Source organism: Miniopterus schreibersii (assembly GCF_964146895.1).
Source record: "Miniopterus schreibersii genome assembly, chromosome: 6".
NCBI classification, from domain to species: Eukaryota; Metazoa; Chordata; class Mammalia; order Chiroptera; family Miniopteridae; genus Miniopterus; species Miniopterus schreibersii.
The window spans coordinates 81,388,068-81,412,963 of NC_138107.1; the positions used below are offsets into that span (position 1 = coordinate 81,388,068).

The following is a 24,896-nucleotide window of genomic DNA, read 5'->3' on the forward strand; positions in this document are numbered from 1 at the left end:
CCCTAGAAAAGGCTACCCAAAAAGACAAGACACTAATTCGATAGGTTTGACTAAAAATTTCATTGAGAAGTTGTTGGAACACACAAAGGTTTGGAAACAGTTACAAAGGAAATTGAGTGAGAAAAGAAAAGGCTTCAGTTTTTAACTGCAGGGAAACAACTGTTATAAGAAAGGAAACAATCACTGAGTACCTCTTGGCTCAGCTGCAAATTATATTTACAGTCACAACTGAAAATGGTTGAAATAAAAAACTATATTGGTTGGATTGGGGAAAAGGAGAATACATGTAAGAGAGCTCAGTCCTCATCAGCATATAATTTGAAATTCAAAAGTAAATGTGACTGTAGTTCATTCTAAATGGTATGCTTGAAAGTTGCTAAGAGTATATCTTAAAAATTCTCATCACAAGAAAAAAATTGTAACTGTGTGGTGATGGAAGACAATTAAACTTAAAATGTGGTGATCATTTTGCAACATAATATATATTCAAATTGTTGTATACCTAAAACTAATCCAATATTATATGCCAATTATATCTCAATTAAAAAAAATAAAAGACACCCTTTAGAAATAAACACTTCCAATTAAAAAGCAAGAATGGAAGACACAGCTGAAAGGGTTAAAATGACTGGATTTAGGAAGCAAGACTGGGAGAGGGAAGCAGCCTGCTGGCTTTCATTACAAATCTTGACGTTTAGAAAATAACTCAATCCTAGCAAATCCTGCTTTGATAAACATTAAAATGGGCAAAAAAGACTTGCTGAAACCAAAATTTTAATTGAGCCCTAGCTGGGTTGGCTCAGTGGTTAGAGGGCTGTCCCTCAGACTGAAGGGTCCCGGGTTCGATTGTGGCCGAGGGCACGCACCCCGGCTGCAGGCTGGGTCCCCGCCTGGTCAGCGCGCCTGCGGGAGGCAGCCGGTCGATGTCTCTCTGCCCCCCCCCCCCCCCCCAAGAGCAGTGGAGAAAATATCCTTGGGTGAGGTTTAAAAAAAAAAATACTATTCAAAGTAAGGTTTCTTTCTCATTGTGTTTTGACTCGTGGCGGTTTGTAAAGCTGCATTCGAATGGTAACGTGGTTTTAAAACTATCTGAGCCTTGGTTCTTCACTGACGGGTCCTCGTTCTAACGCGCAGGGGCTCCAGCCCTACCTTCCTTCGCCTCGGCGCCAGCAATCCTAAATTCAGTTGTAAAACCACGGTTCCCTTAGCTTTGGTTGAGTGATGCCCTAAACTCCACAGTGATGGGGGTTCCTTGCAGGCTTTCTACCCTTCCCCTCCAAACCCCTCAGAACAAGCACCCAGGCATTGGAATTTCCAGCTTTGCCGTTGGGCTTCCCGAGAGGATCGTACGTTTTGTGTTCAGCCCAAACGTTCGAGCACTGCAGTTGTCACGAGGTACTCTGTTAGGTGCTAGGGGCACAAGGCTGTCGTCGAGACCTTGTAGTGTAGTAGGAGAGGTAGATTCACGAGTAAGTGGGAGCTGAGCCATCAGTTCAACCATTCGAGTATTTGTGCACCAGATGGGGCGCATTTGTACGGTCCGCCCAGGGACACTGAAGGCTGCTTATAGAGATGTCACATGACTGTAAAATCCGTGACTTGGTGTGCACATGGTTTGTGTGTTTTTTTCTTTTAGCTGATAGACCAGTTAAAGCCTGGCGGAAGGTTGATACTGCCTGTCGGCCCCGCGGGAGGAAATCAGATGCTGGAGCAGTATGACAAGTTGCAAGACGGCAGTGTCAAAATGAAGCCTCTGATGGGAGTGATCTACGTGCCTTTGACAGATAAAGAGAAGCAGTGGTCCAGGTGGAAGTGATTTTATCTTCTGCTCTTTCTTCTTCCACACACGCAAGGTGAAGGGTGTGCATTTTAAGCCGTTAGCCTGCCAGAGCTGTTTGTTTGGTTATCACCTTTACGCTGCTCCATCTTAACATCAGAAATTCACTACATTAAAAGTGTAGAAACATTTTGCATGGTCTACCCTTCTTTTGGTTTAACTCACATCTTTGGGGAAGGGAGGGTGAGACTTGGTGGCACAAAGGTGTTTTTTTAAAGAGGCTTTCAGCCGCAGGTTAGTGCTAAGAGAGTTTATCATCAGCCACTCTGTTTCTGTATTTACAGATAATTTTTATAGCTGCTGTATGGTCCTGGAAGCAAAGGCTTTGGTTTGAAGAGAAGGGGCCATCATTTCCTGCCCCAGTTCACTCTCTCTTGTAGCTTTGTTGTAAAGAGAAAGACGGGAAGAGATACTCCTGTCCGAGTTTTCCAAGGTGTCAGAATCCCAGAGAGGAAGGGCAGTCTCCCTCAGCCTGGCTTCTCTTCCAGTCACCTTCACGATGTCTCACAGCCTGTGCCTGTTTCATGTCCAGCTGTTGCTTCAGAGCCCCTATAACAAATAAACTTATTGCCATTCTGTGGAACGGGCCAGCCAGTTTCTAACCTGCTTAATACAGCAAAGGATTCTGTCAGCTCGAAGGGAGTGCCCAGGTCTCACAAACCCACCCAAAGGTGCAGCAGCATGCGGCACAGCCCCCAGCACAGCATGGCGCATGCCGACGCCCCCTTAGTTGTACATCTCAGCATAATCTGAATACTTTGTTTGGAACCAGGACTTTTCCTGTTCTTTCCCACTCCCTCCCATGCGGAGGGTGGGATCAGGAAGCAGAGTGACACCAGCCACGAGCACTTGGAATTAAACGCCAAAATGAGAAAGGCTTTACAGCTTCCTTGTTTTAGAATCTATTTTTATTTGACAGAGGTACTTATTTTAAGATAATTATTTTCTTAGTAGGTAATATGGTGATTGTAAATTTAATAAATTTCTCATTTTGTTTTTGAATGAATGTTTAATTGCAAAAATGGTAATGAATGTAACTCAACTCAGTTCAAACTGAATTTTACTTTAAATTCTTATTGGCCATTTCTGAGATGTCTTACTGGGAACTGCATTTTGTTCTTCACGTAATGTTGTTATAAAGTTGTTTTCTTTGAATTCTAATCTGGAGCACAGGCACTTCTTAAAAAAACAAAACAAAAAGCTTTCAGGCTTGTCAGTTAGAAGCAGATGTAGTTAGACAGCTAAGTTCAGCCTTCCTTCACGTTGCTTCTGGCGTGGTTATACCTTTACATGCCTGCGTGATACTGTATAAAGGGGGCAAGCACCACTGAATAGGAAGGATGTCAAGTAAAAGTTCAGATTTTTATTTATAAGTTTGAAGTTCTTATTTACAATAAATACTAGTATTGAGCATTCTACCTTTAATTTAATAAAAGAGAAAAGGTATTTTGTTTTGACAATCAGAGGTGGATTTTTGGCTTTAGGGCCCTTACTTGCTTAGGGTCCTTCCTGGCTTATACCTAATATTATATGAATAGTCTTGTTTTTAGTTTTCCTTCTTATTTCTCATCATAAAGAGACCCCTCCCCCTATATAAGCTTTAGGTTTCCACAACACCTGTATTATAAAGAACCTCCCCCCCCCCCCCCCCCCGTAAGCTTTAGGCTTCCACAACACCTGTGTTCACCCCTTGTGAGACTAAACTATTTATATTAAATTTAGAATAACTAAAATTATGGCTAATGAGTCAATTACCAAATATTTAAATGTATATATACTTGTTTTTCTCTTTGGCCTTCAGCTTTCTCAGAACAATTTTACATGTATGTGTCCTTGGAAATGTTTCTCTTGTACTAGGAGGACTTTCTAATTTTTTTATTGTAAATTTTCTATTTGTTCAAGTACATTTTTCTACATGTACTTGATCCAAAGATGTAGTTCTAATTACAAAGATAATCAGTTACTTAATTATAAATCTTAAGTTTTAAAGAATATAAATTTAAAGAATATAAAGGTGAAAAAAACAATTATTATATTAACTGTTTTTATATATTAAACAATTACATTAAAAACCTTTTTTGCCCCGGCTGGTGTGGCTCAGTTGGTTGGAGCGTCATCCTGTGCACTGGAAGGTCATGGGTTCGATTCGCAGTCAGGACACATACCAAGGTTTCAGGTTCAGTCTCCAGTCGGGGTGTGTACAAGAGGCAACAATTGATGTTTCTCTCTCACATTGATCTCTCTCTCTCTCTTTCTCCCTCTCCTATCCTCCCTCTCTACAAGTCAATAAAAATTTTTTTTGTACTGTAAAAATTACTAGAAAACAGGATGTTTGAAAGGGTAAAACATCAACAGTTAACTTACGAGTCTTAGAGACCATTAGTCTGCTATTTCTATTTGTGTTCATAAACTTATCAGTCAGGGTCCAGGCAGGAAACAAAGTATTCAGCTAAGATTTTGAATTGATTTCAATGAAGGGACTAATCAAAGAAATATGGAGGAGGTTATGGGGACCAGTTAAGGAGACCCACAGACTCAGGGACCAGGGACAACAGGAGGAATTGTTTTGCTGTTAAATATTTTTTAGTCTGAGAACCTTCTTAATACCTTCATTAATAAGCATGTGTGTGCCCACTGTGTATCCCGCTAGTTCGGGAACACACAGCTGTGACTTTGAAACTGACCCTTCTTGTGGAACTCACAGTCATGTGGCAGATCCAAAAAACCCATAGATGAAGACAAACAGGCAGTTACACGCATACCTCATTCTATTGCTGTTTTATTGTTTTATTGCCCTTTACAGATACTGTTATTTTACAAATTGAAGGTTTGTGGCAATCCTGAGTTCAGCAAGTCTTTGGCCACCATTTTTCCAACAGCATTTGCTCACTCTGTGTCTCAGTGTCACATTTCGGTAATTCTAGAAATATTTCTGACTTTTTTATTCTTACTATATTTGTTGTGGTGATCTGTGATCAGTGATCTTTGATATTGCTGTTGTAATTGTTTTGGGGCACCATTAGCCATGCCCATATAAGATGGTTAACTTAATCGCTAACTTGTGTGTGTTCTGACTGCTCCACCAACCGTCTGTTCCCCCATCTCGCTCCCTCTCCTTGAGACACGTGAATATTGAAATTAAGCCAATCAATAAGCCTACAATGGCTTCTTAGTGTTCAAGTGAAAGAAAGAGTTGCATGTTTCTCACTTTAAATCAAAAGCTAGAAATGATTAAGCTTAGTGAGGAAGGCATGTGGAAAGCTGAGACAGACCAAAAACTAGGCTTCTTGCTCCAACAGTTAGCCAAGTTGTGAATGCAAAGGAAAAGTTCTTGAAGGAAATTAAAGTGCTACTCCAGTAAACATGAATGATAAAGTAGAACTGCCTATTGCTGATATGGAGAAAGTTTTATTGGTCTCTATATAAAAGAACAAGCCACCCACAAAATTCTCTTAAGCCAAAGCCAGGAGAAGGTTCGAAATCTCTTCAATTCTCTGAAGGCTGAGAGGGGTGAGAAAACTGCAGAAGTTGGAAGCTAGTAGATATTGGTTTATGATGTTTAAGGAAGGGGCATCTCCGTAACACAGAATGCAAGGTGAAGCAGCAGCTGCTGATGTAGGAGCTGCAGCACGTTGTCCAGAAGGTGGCTACACTGAACAGGTTTCTAATGTAAACCAAACAGCCGTCCTTATATTGGAAGAAGGTACCATCTAAGACGTTCATAGCTGGAGAGGAGAAACCAATGCCTGGCTTCAAAGCTGCAAAGGACAGGCTGACTCTCTGTTAGGGCTCATGCAGCTGGTTACTAGGTTGAAGCCAGTGCTCATTTACCGTTTGGAAAATCCCAGGGCCCTTAAGAATTACACTAAATCTCCTCTGCCTGTGCTCTGTAAATGGAAGAATAGAGCCTGGATAACAGCACATCTGTCTACAACATGGTTTACTGAATATTTTAAGCCCACTGTTGAGACCTATTGCTCAGAAAAAAGATTCCTTTCAAAATATTACTGTTCATTGTCAATGCCTGTGGGCACTTAAGAGCTCTGGTGAAGATGTACAAGATTAATGTTGTTTTCATGCCTATTATCATAGCACCCATTCTGCAGCCCATAGATTAAGGTGTAATTTTGACTTTCAAGTCTTATTATTTAAGAAAGACATTTTGTAAGGCTATAGTTGACACATGTAGTGATCACTCTGTTGGATTTGGGCAAAGTTAACTGAAAATCTGGAATGGATTCACCATTCTAGATGCGATTAAGAACATTCATGATTCATGAGAAGAGGTCAAGATGTCCACATAAACAGGGATTTGGAAGAAGTTGATTTCAGTTCTCGTGAATGACTTGGAGGGGTTCAAGACTTCAGTGGAGGAAGTAATTCTAGATGTAGTGGAAATAGCAAGAGAACTAGAATTAGAAGTGGAACCTGAAGATGTAACTGAATTGCTGCAATCTCATGACATAACTTGAATGGATTAGGAGTTTCTTCTCAAAGAAAGTGGTTTCTTGAGATGGAATCTATGCCTGGTGAAGGTGCTGTGGAGATTGTTGAAATGACAACAAAGGATTTAGAATATTACATAAACTTGTTTGATAAAGCAGTGGCAGGGCTGAAGAGGGTTGACTCCAATTTTGAAAAAAGTTCTATGGGTAAAATGCTATCAGATGGCATCACATGCTACAGAGAATTGTTGGTGAAAAGAAGAGTCAGTCGATCTGGCAGACTTCATTGTTCTTATTTTAAGAAGTTGCCACAGCCACCCTAGCCTTCAACAACCACCTCCGGGACTAGTCAGCAGCCATCAACATTGAGGCATGACCCCACCAGCAAAAAGGTCACGACTCCCTGGAGGCTCAGTGATAGTTAGCATTTGTTAACAATAAGACCTTTTAAAATTAACATACGTGCATTGGTTTTTTGAAGACATAATGCTATTATTGTACACCTACTATACTACAGTATAAACATAACCATTATATGCACTGAGGAAAACAAAGAATTTATGTGGCTCACTTAATTGTCACTTTATTGCCATTGTCTGGACCGGGACCTACAATACCTCTGAGGTATACCTATAGAACAGCGATTTTTAACTTTTTTCATCTCATGGCAGGCGTAAACTAATGATTACAATTCTGTGGCACACCAATATATATATATTTTTGCCAATCTGACCAAAAAATAGGTATAATTTTGATTCATTCATACTGGATGCTATTGTTATGTTGGCTGTTGTCTTTTTTTTTTTTTTTTTTTTTTTACAATCTAAGGGAAAGGAGGTCAGTGCCCCTGACTAAGTAGTCAGGTATTTCGTGATTTAAAAGTTCTTGCGGCTCACTGTAGTGTTTAGACTCTGCCTTGAGGACTGTAGAGAGCAGCTGAAGTGTTGAAGCCAGGCAGTGAAGAGAATTACATTTCTGGAAGATAACTGACTGTGCGTAGAGTAGGCGGGAAAGGGGCAAGACTAGAGGCAGTAACAAGAGGTGGCTTTAGCAGTCAGGGGTGAAGTGGCGGTGGCCTGAACTAAGGCAGTGGTAGTAAGGATAGAATGGGGGGGAGAAGGCCCTTAGTTTTCTAAGTGCCCATCTCACATTTGGGAGTCGTCATCTAAAAAGCTCCTTCTTTTCTTGCCAGGCTAGATGATTTCTGCTCCGTCGGATTTTCTTTGGGATTAAGTTAGCAACTCATCCTAGTACTTCGTTACGAGCCTTCTCTCGGGTCTCACCAGCTTTCCCTCCTCCTCTTAGAGGACCCCAGAGCTAGTTGCAGTGCTCTGAGAGCGGGAGATCCAGTGTTTGCCAAGGAGATGCCATACAAACTACTTAGGGAAAAAGGGAACTAGTGGACATGGCAAATTCTACTGCCAAACATGCCCCGGCCCTTGTGGCTCAGCGGCTGGTTGGGCACTGTCCCCTGCACTGAAAGGCTGCAGTTTCGATTCCTGTCAGGGCTGGATCCCTGGTTGGGGGCGTGCGGGAGGCAACCAATAGATGTTTCGCTCTCACGTTAATGTTTCATTCTGTCTCCTTCCCTCCCCCTTCCTCTCTCTCTAAAAATCTATTAAAAAATATTTAAAAAATTTTTCTACTGCCAAATAAAACCCCAAACCTGAACTTCAGCTTATGCCTCTTTATGCTTTGAAAAATATCACTTTTAATTTGGTAGATTAATAAAAGAGGAGAGAATGCCAGCTGTATAGGTCGTAGACCTGGAATCTGTGGTATTATGTTCACGACTAAGGATGTGTAATAATTAATTGTATTAGTTGTTTCATAAACTCTTAATACTTTAAAAAATTATTTTATTTTATATTATATATGTAAACAATAGTTTGTTAATTTTTTGGTTTTATGTTATATGTATGTATATAAAATAAACTATAAACTACTTATATATATATTGTTTATATATATAAACTATAAACTACTGTTTACACACACACACACACACACACTAGTTTGTTCATCTTTTGGTTTTATTTAATTTTTGTTTTTAATAGCCCTAAAGTCAGTGGCATAAGTTAACCTCTGGTTTGTGAAACTGAGGAATGTTTCAGGGTTCTCGTTCCATAAGCACTTTATCAATGTCTTCTTAAAATACATGCACACATGGAAGAGATGTTATGAATCGATGGGGGCATTTCTAGGATTGACAGTATAGGTCCTAGGGTATCCAATTGAGCATGTTCCATATTGTTCTATATTGTCCCTTTTAAATTTCTTTACATATATTACATTATGACATATTTTGCATCCTTAAAGGCAGGGATATATTCTGTTGCCTTGAAATTCTTTTTATGTCGTTCATTAGTCTTTGTGCAAAGCCTTTATTACCTGGGAAAACCCATTAGCTAGAAAACATTCATGTATTTTAATTGTTGTTTTATGGTAATACATCTCTTTATTTGTTTTTGATCAAGAATATATAATACTATGCCCTGGCTAGTGTGACTCAGTTGGTTGAGTGTTGTCCTGTGCACCAAAAGGTTGCCAGTTTGATTCCAGTCTGGGCACGTACCCAGATTGTGGGTTCAGTCCCCAGTTGGGGCCTGTGCAGGAGGCAATGGATCAGTGTTTCTCACATCAGTGTTTCTCTCTCTTTCCCTCTCCCTCTCTAAAAAAAAAAAAAGTCCATAAGAACATATTTTAAAAAAATGAATATATAATACTAGATGTTAAAATATATAATACTAAATGTTAGCATAGAGTTATTAACCTGGTAAATTGTGTATAATTATATATTTTATAACAAAATAATAAATATATACAGTTATTAACCTAATGAAAATATTTAGCACATATATAGCCATTTTAAGAGTCTCTAGAAATTTAGAACAAGCTGCTTCTTATTGTAAATGATCTATATATGTAAGTCAGACAAAGAAAGATATAATGATGTAGAATTTTGAACATTAGGAATTAATAACTTGAAATATATCCAGATTTTGGAGTATGAGGGTATGACAAGGTTATACATGCATGGGCAGCAACTTTTTGGTTTTCTTTGGTACCCAAATGTTAAAATCAGGTCCATAAACTTAATTTTTTTCATTTTAGTGCTAAGCATTTCCCTGTATTTGTTTTTCACAATACTGTTACTGACACCAAAGTAATGCGTGTGTATCAAAAAGAAAACAGTACAAGGAATAAAGTAAAAATCACCCATAATCACAGAACCCAAGATAACCACTATTAATGTTTTGGTAAATTTTTTTACTCTTTTATCCATGCATCTATGTACATCTCTTTTGTAATCCTGAGGTCATACAATAGCATTATTTCATAATCTTTTCATTTCATAAAACGCCATCAACATTCTTTCCATCATTGAACGTTTTTTTACAACATGATTTTTTCCAGTTTTATTGAGATATAATTGACCTACAGTGTTGTGTTAGTTTTAAGTATACAAAATAATACTTTGATATATGTTTATATTCTAAAATGATTACCACAGTAAGTTTAGTTTTATGTTTTTAGGTCTTATGTTCAATTTTTTAATCCATTTTGAATTTTTGTGTGTGTATGGTGTAAGATAGGGGTCCAGTTTTATTCTTTTTCATGTGGCTGTCCAGTTTTCCCAGCATCATTTACTAAAGACACTGTTGTTTTACCACTGTGTATTCTTAATTTTTTAATTAATTGACCATATATGTATGGGTTTATTTCTGAACTTTCTGTTGTGTTCCACTGATCTAAGTGTTTTTATGCAAATAACCTCCTGCTGTGATAACTATAGCTTTGTAATATAGTTTAAGATCAGGAAGTGCGATATCTCCACCATGTTCTTCTTTCTGATGTTATTGCTTTGGGATTTTTGTGGTTCTATACAAATTTTAAGAGTGTTTGTTTTATTTCTGTGAAAAATGCTGTTGGAATTATGATGGGGACTGTATTGAATCAGTAGATTGCTTTGGGTAGTATGGATATTTTAGCAGTATTAATTCTTCCAATTCATGAGCATGGAATATCTATTTATTTGTGTCTTATTAATGTTTTATGATTTTCAGTGTATAGATCTTTCACCTCACTGGTTAAATTTATTCCTAGGTATTTTATTCTTTTTGATGAAATTGTAAATAGAATTGTTTTCTTAATTTCTCTTTCTGATAGTTCATTATTAGTGTATAGAAATACAACTGATTTTTGTATATTGATTTTGTATCCTGCAACTTTATTGAATTAGTTTATTCTAAAACTTTTTGGTAGTGGCTCTAGGGTCTTCTAAATATAATATGTCATCTGCAAAAAGAGACAGTTTTATTTCTTCTTTTCCGATTTTGATGCCTTTTATTTCTTTTTCTTGCCTAATTGCTCTGGCTAGGATTTCCAGTACTATGTTGAATAACAGTGGCAAGAGTGGGCATCCTTGTCTTGTTCCTGATCTTAGAGGAAAAGCTTTCAGCTTTTCACCGTTGAGTGTGATGTTAGCTGTGGGCTTGTCATATGTGGCCTTTGTTATGTTGAGGTACGTTCCCTCTGTACCCACTTTGTTGAGAGTTTCTATCCATTTTCTTAAAATTTTCCTAAATGGAGAAGGTACTTGGAATGTTGTACTCTGTTGTTGGGCAATGAGGATATTTATTTACTCTATCCTTAATGCCTTGTAACAGGCAAATAACACGTGGTAAATTATTTAAAAACTATAATGGTATCTTCAATTCATATATAAAAAGCACAAGTGAGTTTAATTTATGAATAGAGCCCTTTGCCACGGCTTGTAAGTATTTTAATGCATGATTTTAAGTAAAAGCTATTCTATGAGAAATATAGTACTTAAGTTATTTAGAAGAATATATTAAGTGGAGCCAGAACTGATGATTTAATTTATTGTTTAAAAAGTTATCTAGTACTGTATGACAAAGGTAGCTTATGGGAGAAGTAATTTAAAAATATTTTCATGCACAGTTTACAAAATTAAATTAAAAAAGAAAAACATATTGTCTGATAATTTCTTAACTCACCACTTACCTGGAAAATTTTAGCTCTTTATTTACATTCCTTACAAATTTATTCTAACAACTTCTTTAAAACTTTTTATTACAGAACAGTTGTAAGAATATTATAAAGAACTCCTGAATCTCTTCATCCAGAGTTACCAATTATTAACATTTTTCCACATTTGCTTTCTTACTCCTTCCCTCTCTGTATATTCATATATGTAATATTTTTTCCCTGAATTATTTGAGATTTGTTGCAAACATCAAACTGCTTTACTCCTGAAGTACCCGAGTGTTTAACAGTGTTTTTGTCACTCAGATTACCCTCAGATATGAAGCTTTTAGGCTTTTCGGGTAGCTTGATTTTTTTTCACTTTTAAAAGCTTTGTTGAGGTGTAATTTACATACCGTACCATTTATTTTAGATTGCATTTTTGTTCCTTCCTCCCTCTCACTGGCAGTTGCTGGTACAGTGCTACACCTGGCTGAGCGAATGGTTTCTTTTGGAGCTGATAAAGCTGCCTTATGAAATCAGCTGACAGGTATATTATACCTACAGATGATGCTTTTCCCCCGAAGAGTTTGGGTTGAGATTGACCCACTCAGCAATTGCTGACAGATACCCTAAGCAACAAGCTATATTTTTGTCCAGTGCTGTGACTATAACTGTAAAAATTGATTTGAACTCTTAAATACTCAAGTCGTCATTTTACAATAAATAGTATTAGCAAGATCCTAGACCTAAAAGTAATTTTTCTAAATTTTTGGTCATGAAGAAAGAAAGTTATCTTTAGAGTTAAAAAGAATTCAGGCCCTTTAGGTTTCATACTTCATTCTGGATTTGCATGAGAGTTGTTTGAAATGGCTGATTTCCATTTTTGCTTGGACTTGGGACCATTTGCTCTTTTTTTAATAATACATTGCTTGGGGCTCAGTGTATTTTTACTGATTTAATAGTTGTTTCTAAACTATTAGAGAGCCAGGTTTTGCAGGATGTAACTCCTACTTACACATTTCTCTCTTTTCCCTCCAGGGATGAACTGTAAAAGCAACATCAGCTTGACCAGTATATAATATTACAATGGATTGCTCATCTCAGTCCTCAAAGCTTTTGAAAACCAACAGCATCACAGCTTGTTTTGGACTTGGTTACACTCTTTTCTTAGCATGAAAATGTGTGGTTTTGTAGGGTTTTTAATTCTTCAGAGGCACAAAAGCCAATTGGTAGAGGAAGGATGCAAAGTATACATGTGTTCTTTCTTTAACATGCCCACATTTTACTCTAAAATATTTAACAAAGGGGTTCTGCAAAATGGGAAACTTAGTTTGTGAATTGATTTGGAAGAGTGGTTTTTCTTTTCTTAGACAATTAATTCTGTTCCAGTGTTAATTTTTCAGGTTGCTTTTGTGTGTCAGATAACACCACCATTCACAAGTTAAAATTCTTGATTTTTGGATGTCTGTTAAATGCTACTAAGAAAATAGAGATGAGCTTCCTTTTTAAAGCTTTTGATGTGGTGTCATAGAATAGCATGTTGTAGATACAATCAGCTGCTTTGTTACCTTAAAACTAAGCAATTGTAAATATTAAAATTTAAGAAGGTGGAAAGTGATGTCCCTTAACACTCAGCAGTTCAGATTGGACATAACTGACCTAGTTCTTCCTTTCTCTCTTTAAAAATTATAGACTTATAGCTTAGTATTATTTCTTCTGTTTCTAATTTGCTGCTGATAATGTATATGAATTTAACATGCTGTGTAAGCTGTGTCCTGGTTACTGAACAGTTTATGCAGTGCTGCTTTGCCAAATAAAGTTAAAAGTAAAAGAGGCATTGGTGGTGTTTGAATGTAGAAGAAAGAACAGCATGTCCACCAGATACAGAATGCTAAGATCATAGGGAAAAAATCGATCCCCTGGTGCTCTGTCTTGTGAGATGTGAGTCGGTTAATGGTATTAATTCAACTTTCCATTTGTAGAATGAATGTGACTATGTTTCTTGAGGACAAGAACTACACTGTACTTAATATTTTTCTTTGCCTAACCCAGGGCTGTCCTCTTTTTATTCCACTTTTTTTTCTTTTTTTAAGAATAGTTTACCAAATTTTAGAAAGAAAGAGAGAGAAACCTCGATGTGAGAGCAAAATATCAATCGGCTGCCTCCTCAGTGTGAGAGCACGATATCGATCAGCTGCCTCCTGCACGCCCTACCTGGGATCGAGCTGCAACCTGGGCATGTGTCCCTGACCAGGAATCAAACTAGCAACTCCCAGGTGCACGAGATGATGACCAACCAACTGAGCCACACCGGCCAGCGCGAGCGTGTCTTCTTGTAGATACACAGTAAATGCAGAAAGAGTGAGAGAATGAATTGAAACCCATCCCTCACCTATAAAGGCTTTATTAATATAATGACTATAAGTCAGTTTCTAAGAATCAGTAGCACTTTGGAATCTTGTTAAATGTTGTGGTTTTATACCTTTTATAGTGGGATCTTAATTTTTTCTCAGGGCTCTAGAACTCGAAGCAATATGAGCTCTAGAGCTAGCAGATAGCACTCCCAGCAAAGCCCTTCCATCTGCTGTGCCTCAGTGCATGTGACTCTGGCAGGCAGGCGCTCAGTGAGGGTGCCAGGCACCTCTCCCCCACCTCTTAACGTCCTACACATTTCTGCTTTAAAAATGGCTTTAAAAATTATGCATACGTCTTAGACACAGGAAACTAGCATTAGTTGGTGGCCAAAACTTGTGGGTTCATCGCTGGCTCCAGTTTGCCACTGTTGGTATTGCTTCTGGACCTAGGCCATGAACCCTCATTGGACTCAGTATCATTTGAGTTAGTTTCAGAGGTTGTGTTCTCTAGGACTTAAATTAATTTTTAAATGTATCCACTAGTCTGTATCCTTCATAGCCATTACCAGCATATGCAAATCCCGATGTTAGGTCTAGGGGTAGAAAAAGGCCCTTACTCTCCACAGGACCAGCCACCAGGGACTGAAAGGAGGTGTTGGTTAGTGTGAGGCGAGTGCTGGAGCACATCACAGATACCGAAAAGTCAGTGGTGACAGGTGAAAAACCTCTGTCACTTCCAACGGAGGAGAACATATTGGATACTCGGGTGACTCGAAACATTAAAATGCGTGTGGAGAGAGACACAAACAAGATGGCAGCATAGGTCACAGCTGCACCCGCCGCCTCCCGCAACCACATCAAAATCACAACTAAAACACAGAACCACCATCACTCAGAGCCTCCTGAGATCCGGCTGAACAGAAGCCCCACAGCCAGGGAACCGAAGCAGCACCAAGACCGGGAGGAGGGGCGGAGACGCGGGTGGATTGGGGCTGAATCTCGGAGACGCGGCCACGGGCCCACCTCCCCCACCCCCCTGCCCCCTCCACCCCATCCCCCGGTGCTGCGGGGTAAACCCGGGAGGGAATCTTGGCAGCGGCGGAGGTTTCCCAGAGGAGCGAGGGGTCCCGCCCCACAGCAGGCCCCCAGCCCAGGGCTCCAGGGCCGGGAAGAGAAGTTCCCACAACTCCGGGCTGTGAAACCAGCGGGGAGTGACCCTGAGGGTCGCGGAGGCCGCGGGAGCCCCAGCAGCTCCTCTTAAGGGCCCGGCACGGACTCACTCAGACGCTCCCTCTGAGCCCAACGCTGGGCAGCAGCTGGAAAGGACCCGGGACACTCGGGGAGGAACTAACCTGCCTGAGATCCGGGCGAGAGGCGGAGGGCAGCTTCCTCCCAGGCAGAAGCGCTGGCAGAAGCCATGGCTCCCTTGGCAAGTCCTCCCCGCACGCAGCCGGCAGGGAGGCGCCATTTTGAATCGCCAGCGCCTGACGCACACCCTTGGCCCCGCCCCGTGATTCCCGGAGGCCCCGCCCCTCCCACCTGCAGCTCATCCGGGCCATTTCCAGGGGCTTTTCTGTGCAAGTGGCCTCTCGAGCCTCACGCTTAGGACTTTCCTAAAATCTCTCAAACCAGCAGCGTGCCCCCTATGGCTTGATAAGCGGCCCCAGGCCTGGCACTTGTGGTGGCTTGTATTAGCTCATAGCTTGGCCTCCTGGGCACCTCCAAGCCCAGAACAAGCAGCAGCCAACTACGGTTTGCTGTGTAGCTCATGCTGGGTGGCCCTGGGCAGGGCACTGGCAGAAGCTGACTTTGCACCTCCCAGGAGGCCCCAGAGACAGGGCACCCAGTGGTCAGACTCAACCACGCTGGATTACAACCCTACCACATCCATGAGTGACACACTCAAGGGGCACACTTGGTGAACACCAAAACTCCACTGAAGTAAATCCTGCTCCATAGGGGTGTCTCCAGCACAGCACCTCTCTGGCTGTAGTTGCAGCTGGTCCTCACAGCTGATTGGCCTGGGGGTCAATTCCTCCCAGTGACACCAACAGCAACCAAGGCTCAACTACAACAGGACAGGGCACACAGCCCACACAGGGGAGCATCTAGAAGGCCCAGCTCAGGTGACTGGGGAGGCTGAGCCACTGGACCCTACAGGACACCTACTACACAAAGCCACTCTACCAATTCCAGGAGACACAGCAGCTCTACCTCATACACAGAAACAAACACCTGGAAGCAGCCAAAACGTGAAGCAAAGAAACATGTTACAAATGAAGGAACAGAAGAAATCTCTAGAAGAGGAACTAAATGAAGTAGATCCAAGCAAGCTAACAGATACAGAGTTCAGAATAATGGTTATGAGGATGCTCAAGGATCTTAGTAAGACTATTATGGAAACTAGTGAGATCATCAATGACATAATAAAGTACCAATCAGAAATGAAGGTTACACAAACTGAAATGAATAATTTACAGGGAATCAACAGTAGAGCAGAGGACACTGAGAATCAAATTGGCAATTTGGAACATGAGGAAGCAAAAAAACACCCAACCTGAAGAGCAAAAAGAAAAAAGAATCCAAAATATGAAGATAGTATAAGGAGCCTCTGGGACAACTTCAAGAGGCCCAACATTCGTATTATTGGGGTGCCAGAAGGGGAAGAAAGAGACCAAGAAATTGAAAACCTATTTGAAAAAATAATTACAGAAAACTTCCCCTACCTGGGGAAAGAATTAGACTTACAAGTTTGGGAAGCACAGAGGGTCCCAAACAAGAGGAACCCAAAGAGGCCCACTGCAAAACACATCATAATTAAAATGCCAAAGGTTAACGACAAAGAATCTTAAAAGCAGTAAGAGAAAAGCAGTTAGTTACCTACAAGGGAGCCCCCATACGACTGTCAGCTGATTTCTCAACAGAAACCTTGCAGGCCAGAAGGGAGTAGCAAGAAATACTCAAAGTGATGAAAAACATGGAACTACAACCAAGATTGCTCTACCCAGCAAAGCTATCATTTAGAATGAAGGTCTGATAAGAGCTTCCCAGATAAGAAAAAGCTAAAGGAGTTCATCACCACCAGACCAGCACTACAGCAAAAGTTGAAGGGTCTTCTTTAAGAAGAAGCTAATGAACAAAGGAACCTGACGAATTAAATAGACCCAGAGACATTGACGCATGCAACAGACAATCATATTTCAGAGGAAAGAGGGAAGGGGGGTGGAGGGTGGGAAGAGATTAACCAACGAAGTTATATGCATATATGCATAACCCATGGACACAATTAATAATGGGGTGAAGGCCTGGGGAGGGGGTGGGAGCGAGGTGGAGGAGGTCAACTGGAGGGCGGAAATGGGACACCTGTAATACTCTCAACAATAAAGATAAATTTTTAAAAAATGCTGTGGAAGGCAGAGGGGTAGCTGTCGTCCACTTGTACTGAGGATCGAAGGAAAGAAGCCTTGTGTTTTTTATTCCTCACCTAAGGAGCGAGGATATTTTTTCCATTGATTTTTAGAGAGAGTGGAAGGGAGGGGGTATGGAGAGTGAGAGGAGAGGGAGAAACATGGGTGTGACAGAGACACATTGGTTGGTTGACTCCCACATGCGCCCATACTAGGGGCGGGGATCGGACACAACTGAGGTATGTGCCCTTGACGCGAAATCAAACCCAAGACCCTCCGGTGCACAGGCCGGCGCTCTAACCACTGAGCAGCGCCGGAAGCTTTTCAATTTTCAGAAAGATAGTTGCCTTTTCTCAGGAAAAGAGATGTGAAACACAAGGACGTGTTTGAGAGATAAATTGTGGACAACTTTCCCTTTAAAATTATTTTTAATTTGTCTTAGGTGTAGAACTCCTTCAATCGCACAATCAACAGGTTAGTTGACTTTAAAAGGTCCTGTTCTGTCTATCTGACAATATAAATATTTTGAACATCTTGATTCTGCTCCTCTAATCCCCAATTTCCCTCTTTGTAAACTAGGGTTGGTATGATTAAATCCAGGTAAGAGTCCAGCTCAGTAGATACTGGCAACTTATGAGTATATTAAAAAGTTATAAAGGCTTAAGAATAAATTACAATTCATTAAGAGACTATTGTAGTGGGGACATCTTTTCTAGAGTATTTCAGTGTCATAGCAATACTAAACTATTTAATTTCTCCACGTATAAATGATGTGCTGAAAGACATGACTCAACAGTTTTCATTTTATTGGGTATGGCTATAGGTGACATCCTTCCAGAGACAGGCAAAGGGCACAGCAGCAGCAGAGTACAAACATCGTAAGTTCATTCACAGCCATTTCTCTGAACTGCCCTTGAAAATTTTAAATCTTTGCTCAATTCTAAACTTTCAATAAAATGCTTGAACTTTTCAGGAACTGAAAATAACTAATTTCTCTGTTTTTCTGGAACTAACTTCCCATTTGTTAACATATTCGGTTATATCTCCAACCCAAATTAAGCTCTTTGCTAAAGGAATATCCTATCTCAGGCTCAGTCTGCAAATGTGTCCTAGAGTGTTTTCCAGAATTTTAAAAGATTTGCCACTTATGATAAAAAACAAACACAAAAAAATATGCAAATAGTGACATCATGTGAGTGTAGACAGGCACCAAACTATATAGTCCACTCAGAAGAAGAATTTCTAGGAAATGTACAATTCTGGCATTAGGTGATGATGGGAATAATTTGCCTTTAAAATCCTATCCAAAAAAAAAAAAAAAAGATGCTAAACTAGATGCCAGTTTTCTGTAAAGATGAATTTGTGCAAAACTGCTTTATGCTCTGGGAATACATAGCCTGGCATTAGCTGACTGCACATTATAACATTTTATAGCATTAAATAAATAATGGGGAAAACTCATTCCAGTGGATGAAAGAACCTGCTAATACACAGACATGTGACATTTGAACCAAAGTGGCACCCAGAACTCCACTCACTGTTCCACTTCTCAATGTAAATGCATTTTCCTCTCCCCTCAGCACAGACTGATGCTGAGAACTGGTGACTATAAAAATGAGCTGCTGTGTCCTGGATCATCAAGCAGTGTGGGGTAGACTCGGGAAAGCAGTGATAGTCCTCCTGGCTCACGTGGCCCTCAGCTAAGTTACTGTTAAGATTTTTTGACCTGCCAGGTTCTCCGCTTCCACCTTGATTTCCTGCATCACTTCATGACCGTGTCAGAGCTATTTGTAATTCAGTGTGTTTTTCCTGCCAAAGGCCAGCCTATCGAGGCAGCCGCCTACATGACTTGATGTCAGCGGCGATGGAAAGAACACACATTCACCTTCCCTGAGATGTCACCCACCTGTTCTTAAGGTTTATAATTTAGATATTCCTGACACAGGTAACATCTCACTGAAGGTAAGCTCGCTTGAGATCCATTCTCAGAAACAGGTTTTGAAGGGGAGAAGAGAAAGGAGAGCTGTGCAAGCATCAAGTGAGGGACAGGAGGGCCACAGAACAAGGGGAAGCTGTGCACGGGGTGGTCCGGGCTGGCCAGGGGCCCGTGGCTTCTGAAAAGTAAAGGGTCCTTAGCACTGCTGTCTGAGCCCATCTCTTGAGATACTAAATTTTCTGCCTTGGCTAACTACAAATTTCTATTTTCAGGGGCAGCTTATGTAAATCAGAATTAGATTTATGTTTAACCATATGGACTCCTCTAAATTTCAAAACATTCCACATACTGCCCAAGGAAAATCTTTCTACAGTAAATAAGAACAAAGGTTTAGGGCTTGTAGAGCCTTCTGGGTTTTCCATACCTTTCTTAGCCCAGTTAAAAACAAATTCTAAATATCCCAAACGCAATATATGTATAAGATATGAGTGAAACACGTCCTTGCCCCAGCTACTTAAGTTACACTTAGAGATACATCCCATTGATGAGGTAGTCGGATTCCTCGGATGTGATGGGACGAGCTTTTCTCAGCTTCTGCTTCAGCAGGCGCAGTCGGCAGGCGGCCATGAGGAGCAGCAGGGCCGCGATGGCCAAGCCCAGGGTCAGGGGCAGCACTGCACCTGCGAACGGGGCGGAGGTGGGGAGGGGGGGTCAGCGATCGATAGCAGCAGCATTGATCAGCACTTCGCATGCGGCATCATGTACTCGAAAGAACGCCCTGAAGTAGATACCTGTATTACCATCATTTTGCAGCTCGAGGCGCCGAGAGATTAATGGACTTAAGGGCACATAGCTTGAATGTAGCAGGTCTAGGTCTCAAACCCAGACTTCTTTAAACCCACATTCTCTACCAGGTTACGACAGAATTTGATGGCATCAGTCAGATCAGCCTCATATCCACATCCTGTCACAGGGTGTGGTCACCAGTGTCCTGTGTAGACACTGTAACCACAAGAAACTTCACTGCGGTCACAGGTGACCTCTATGGCTTCCCAATTTATGATCATTCTCTCCTAAAACAAGTGATTTCTGTTCTGGTTAGGGCTTTACATTTTCATTTCCTTTTCTAAGCCCAGGGAACCTACTTTCAACCAGTAAAACCACCGCTGAAAACTAACTTCAAAATATGCTGGTGTGATTTTGGCTAAGAGTAGCTGAGGGGAAAAACATCTTTAATTTTCCTTCACAGGGTTTTGCTGTGGGGTGGTTCCTATAGACCCAGCCTGGAAGCAGCCTTTGGAGGCTTGCGGGAGTCTGGGAGGAACAGGGCATGCCCTGGGCTACGCTGTCCTTCCCTCCCTCCCTCCCTCCCTCCCTTCCTTCCTTCCTTCCTTCCTTCCTTCCTTCCTTCCTTCCTTCCTTCCTTCCTTCCTTCCTTCCTTCCTTCCTTCCTTCCTTCTTTTATTATTATTTTTTAATCCTCACCTGAGGAAATTTTTTCCACTGCTTTTCAGAGACAGCAGAAAGGAGAGAGATGTGAGAGAGACGCACCAATTGGTTGCCTCCCGCACACACCCCGACTGGGGCCTGGGATCAAACCTGCAACCGAAGTACGTGCCCTTGGCCAGAATCGAACCCGGGACCCTTCAGTCTGCAGGCCGATGCTCTAACCACCGAGCCAAATCAGCTAGGGCCAGTCTTTCTTTTTTTTTTTTAATATGATAAATTTGATATGTTACGTTTGATAACTTTAAGATATATAGCCTGTTACTTTGATACATTTATATATCGCAGTCCACTTGCCACTGAAGCAACATTTATCACATACATCATTACAGTCCAATATTGTCTATAATCATCCTGCACATTTAGCTCTCTGTGACTTATTTACTGAGATAAGTCAGGCAGAGAAAGACCATTATTATGTGATGTCACTTATATGTGGAATCTAAAAAAGTCAAGCCTGTGGAAAAGCAGATGAGTCTTGCCGAGCTCAGGAGGCCCTATCTTTAGTCTGACCTACTTTGTGGTCAGTCCAGTCTTGCAGATGAGACGGTGGAGCTATTTTTAGGGTCTTGCCAGCTGATGGAACTAGAGGAGCAAAGTCTCCATTGCATAAGCCGACTCTATAACCTCTTCTTTCATTCATTTATTCATCCCCCTGCGTTAACATCCGCGTGCGGACACTGAGCTAAGTGCTGGTGATCAAAGATAATACGCTAATGCCAAGCGCGCCGGCGCTGTCCTCCACGCTTTGTGGCTTCACTCAGGTAACTCACAGCCACCACGTGGGTTGGTAGAATTCTCACCCCCGCTCTACACATGGGGGAACCAAGGCATCGAGAATCAAGCGCTGGTTTGTCTGTATGGTGAGAGGTGGAGCTCGGACACAGCCCCAGACGGTGCAGCTTCAAGACCACTGTGGTCCAGCACTGCTCCAAAGGTAAAGGAGGTAGTTTCTTAGTGACCTCAAGTCTGGGTCGGCAGACATTTAAGTGAAAAGATGCAATAAGAAGTCCAAGTGTAAGAGGAGGGGTCCGCGTATCTGGTTCACTGGACCTTTGCTTGAGGGATCTGGCCGCACGATGGGGCTGTGGGTGGGCGGGGAGATGAGTTTGTTTTTTGACATTTGCAGATTGAGATTCCCAGAGGTGACCCAGGTGGGGTTTTCTGTTAGGCTCATGGGTTATCTGGGCCTCACTGGGTGGGAGCCTTTAGCATCCAGGTGGCGGTTGCAGCCACTGAAGTGAGGGAGGAAGGAAGGGATTGCCAGAGAGGAAGGAAGAAAGGCCAGGAAGGAGGCGCTGAGAAACACCAACATTTAAGGGGGCGGACAAAGGAGAAGACCAGAAGGAAAGAAAAATACGGGTCAGAGAGATGGTACGGCACCCACAGGGACAGGCGCTGCGGGAACGGAGGGAGGCCGTTAAGAGGGACGGTGCTGCGCTGAATCGGGCCGGAGAGGCGGGCGAGGGAAGCCCAGGGGGCCGCTGGCTGAGCAGCTTCCTTCAGAGGGAGGCTGCAGGCTGAGCGACACTACTGGGGGGATCCGCGCATCCGCAGCCGTCGGGGGAATGAGCCAGTAGAGAAACGGAGTGGAAACATAGAAGGGCTAGTAAACGATGCAGAAATGCACCCGAGGAGATAAGGGGCTGCCCCGAGGTGGGGGAGAGCCGGCCTGGGGAGAGGGGCGTCTCGTCCTTTGCTGGAGGGAAGGGAGAGGGTGGATGCAAACCGAACACAGGAGGGTTTACGGCCGAGGGTAGGTAGCTGAGGAAGTTCACTCCCCAGAGCTTGATTTTCAGGGCTTAAATCTGGTTCCAGGTTGAGTGGCCGCCTCTCCAAGACACGAGGACCTAGAGCCAAGTACATACTGATGGCATTTCAACTACTGGGGTGTCTGTAGCGTCCCAGGTAAAACTCCTGAAGGAGATTCTGTCTGGAGGAGTCTGGGCGCAGGGGGAGGGGCTGTGGAAGTTGTGTTAGTGACTGTTGGGTACCCAAGTTTTGGGTGAGGCTGACAGTCCCATAGAGAACTGGGAAAGACAGAAATCTGTGATAAACCAACCGTCTAGGATATGACCCTACAGCTGGCTCTCTCATTCCACACTCACCAGCCCTCGGAGGACTCAGGAATCACTGCAGGATTTCTCCGCGCCGACAGCTCGGCTTTGGCTACTCGGGCTTCCTAATGGCCTCCCTGAGGAAGGCAGTTCTGAGGTGGCTAAGCGCCACGAAGGTGTCATTTCCTCCTGCATCGTCCCACACTAGCCCCGTAGGCTGGATGTTACAAAGGAATGGGACGAGAGAGACTTGGGTCAACCTCTGCCTGTTCGGGGCAGGGAGATGACCAAAGGCTGCCCTTCTAAATGTGTGTCACTCATTTAAGGATGAGATGAGCACCAGTGTTCAGGGGAGAGGGTGACAATGAGACAGACATACAGTCTAGGGGAATTTTCTGTTTGCTAAGTCAGATACGAGGTTGCTGAACGGTGAGATCGGATTCCTGTTTAATGCTTTGATGACGAAAACGGAATCTCCCATAAAGTACTTGCTAGAAAGAAGAGAGAGAGAGAGCGAGAGAGAGAAACTCATGGACACGGACAACAGCCTTGTGACTGGGGGGTGGGGGTGGAAGAGGGCATAGAGGGGATAAATGGTGATGGAAGAAATAAAATAAAAAATTTAAAAAGTACTTGCTAGAGTACTGAAAATTATTCTCGACTTTTAAGTACTTTCGAGTACCTGCTCAATGTTTTCAGTTTGGGTAGTTTGAGACTGAAAATTTTCTAACCCCTTTAAACCACGTCATGACAGTTTTCTCAGCAACCAGCTAAGGACGGATCAGGTATTTTGCTCATGTGGCTGGGAGGGGCTCTTATTCCCATATCTTGGGACAGGTAAGGCCAGCAGGACAGCAGACTGGGCTGCATCTTTAGGTGTTTGACATCTGGAATACTCTGGCCGTCTCTTATTTAATATTGTCCAGGACTTACAAAGAACACTCTAAGGTAAAGAGAAAGTTTTCTCAATTTGGATCTATAACTTAAGAATCCTATTTTGTTCCCCTAAATTTTCACTAATTAGTTTGTGGGATTTAGGACTAAAGCCTGACTTTCTATGGGCCTATGCAGGAAGTGTTTTCTTTCTAGTTAAATACAACCGAGATTATGGAATTATGATGCTTTTCTTCCATTTACTGAATATTCCCTCCACCTCCTACAGTTTCCCTGTTCCTGTTGTCTTCTGTCTTTGTTACGAGGACACTTGGAGAGAGAACTGGGTCCTCTAAGATCTTTACTCTTGTATCATAAATGGCTCAATCGTAATAGCCATCATTTATATGGCGTGTTGTATGAGCCACGCACTGTGCTGAATGCTTTCTGTTAACTGTCCCATTTACTCTCCCTAACGGCTCTGTGGGGCGGGTATAGCTATTAGCTCCATCTTGCTCGTGAGGAAATTGAGATCCAGAGATAAGATAACCTGCCCAAGGGCAGAGAGTTTAGTGGTGGAGCAGGGATCTGAACCTTGGCGTCTGGTTCTAGAGCTAGAGCCCATGTTCTAACCTCTGTGCCATGAATGTTACTCTTTCCACAGGAGGTTACACCTGGAAGGGAGCACAGTGATTATCTAGCCCAGTCAATTTATAAAAGAGGAAGCTGACTGAGGTCAAAGATGCAAGGTGACTTGTGTAAGAGCCCAATGGGGACGCTTGATATAGGAGAGGAGATTGCAGCTCTGATCCACAGATTACTGCTCTTGTTATTAGCTTTAACTAATATCCTCAACTACAGGGTATGTGATTCTGCAACTCTTAATACGCCACAATGCATTTCCAAGGTATATATTTACCTATTTCTGGGGCAGGGTGTTCTTCTCCTCCTGGATCGCTCTTTGACTCAAAAATATAATTTTCCTCTTTTCCATTCTTCCCTGAGGAGCCACTATCTGTGGAAAATAAGTAGAACACTCGTTGAGGGTACACCAGAAACTTTAGGAAACAAACATGAGAATACAGCCTGATTTATTTTTTTAGGGTGGACTTAAAGAAAGGACTTACAGGGTCTATTTCTCTAATAAATATAGGCCTATGATTGATACTAACACACTGGATAACTAATGTGACCGGTTTAATAAGCAGAGTGTGTGGTTGGTACAAAACCACGGGACAGAGAAAGGGGAACGAGCACACGGTACCAGGGCTCCACCCCCACCCCAGAGGAGGGAGGAAAGAACTGGGCTAGAAAAGTCAAGGGTAGTCTCTGAACTCTGTAAAATGAAAAAGCAGAAACGGTCCAGAAAGGTTTTTCTTCATAGAAACGAACAGCGCATACAAAAGGCACAGACGTGCTGTCCTCTCTCACCCGGCCCGGTTTTCTGGTTAGACTCAGAGGTTCAGCACGCGCCCAGGTTCATTCGCAC

The 24,896-nt window shown here is 42.1% G+C and overlaps 2 protein-coding genes across 11 annotated transcripts in view; one reads left to right on the forward strand and one right to left on the reverse strand.

Moving 5' to 3' along the window:
- The window catches only part of PCMT1 (protein-L-isoaspartate (D-aspartate) O-methyltransferase), a 34,917-nt gene extending 21,808 nt beyond the window's left edge, over positions 1–13,109 (forward strand). The window contains exons 7-10 of one of the 9 annotated variants that reach the window (XR_013999066.1): positions 1,637–1,806; positions 10,664–10,807; positions 11,705–11,821; positions 12,313–13,109. Coding sequence is in view for 3 of the 9 variants with exons in the window: in XM_081140891.1 (XP_080997017.1) it covers positions 1,637–1,806; positions 10,664–10,807; positions 12,313–12,325 (327 nt within the window). In the remaining 6 variants the exon portion in view is untranslated. Of the gene's footprint in view, positions 1–1,636; positions 1,854–10,663; positions 10,808–11,704; positions 11,822–12,312 lie in introns of all 9 variants that reach the window. The other 8 variants (XR_013999067.1, XR_013999069.1, XR_013999068.1 and 5 more) reach the window with 8 other exon arrangements.
- Positions 13,110–17,447: 4,338 nt separating this feature from the next.
- Positions 17,448–24,896, reverse strand: part of LRP11 (LDL receptor related protein 11) — a gene marked incomplete at its 5' end in the record, with an annotated part of 29,297 nt that continues 21,848 nt past the window's right edge. For both annotated transcript variants that reach the window (XM_081140412.1, XM_081140411.1), the window contains 2 exons: positions 17,448–19,651; positions 24,327–24,422. In XM_081140412.1, coding sequence (XP_080996538.1) covers positions 19,497–19,651; positions 24,327–24,422 — 251 coding nt within the window. In that variant the 3' untranslated portion in view covers positions 17,448–19,496. The remainder of the gene's footprint in view (positions 19,652–24,326; positions 24,423–24,896) is intronic.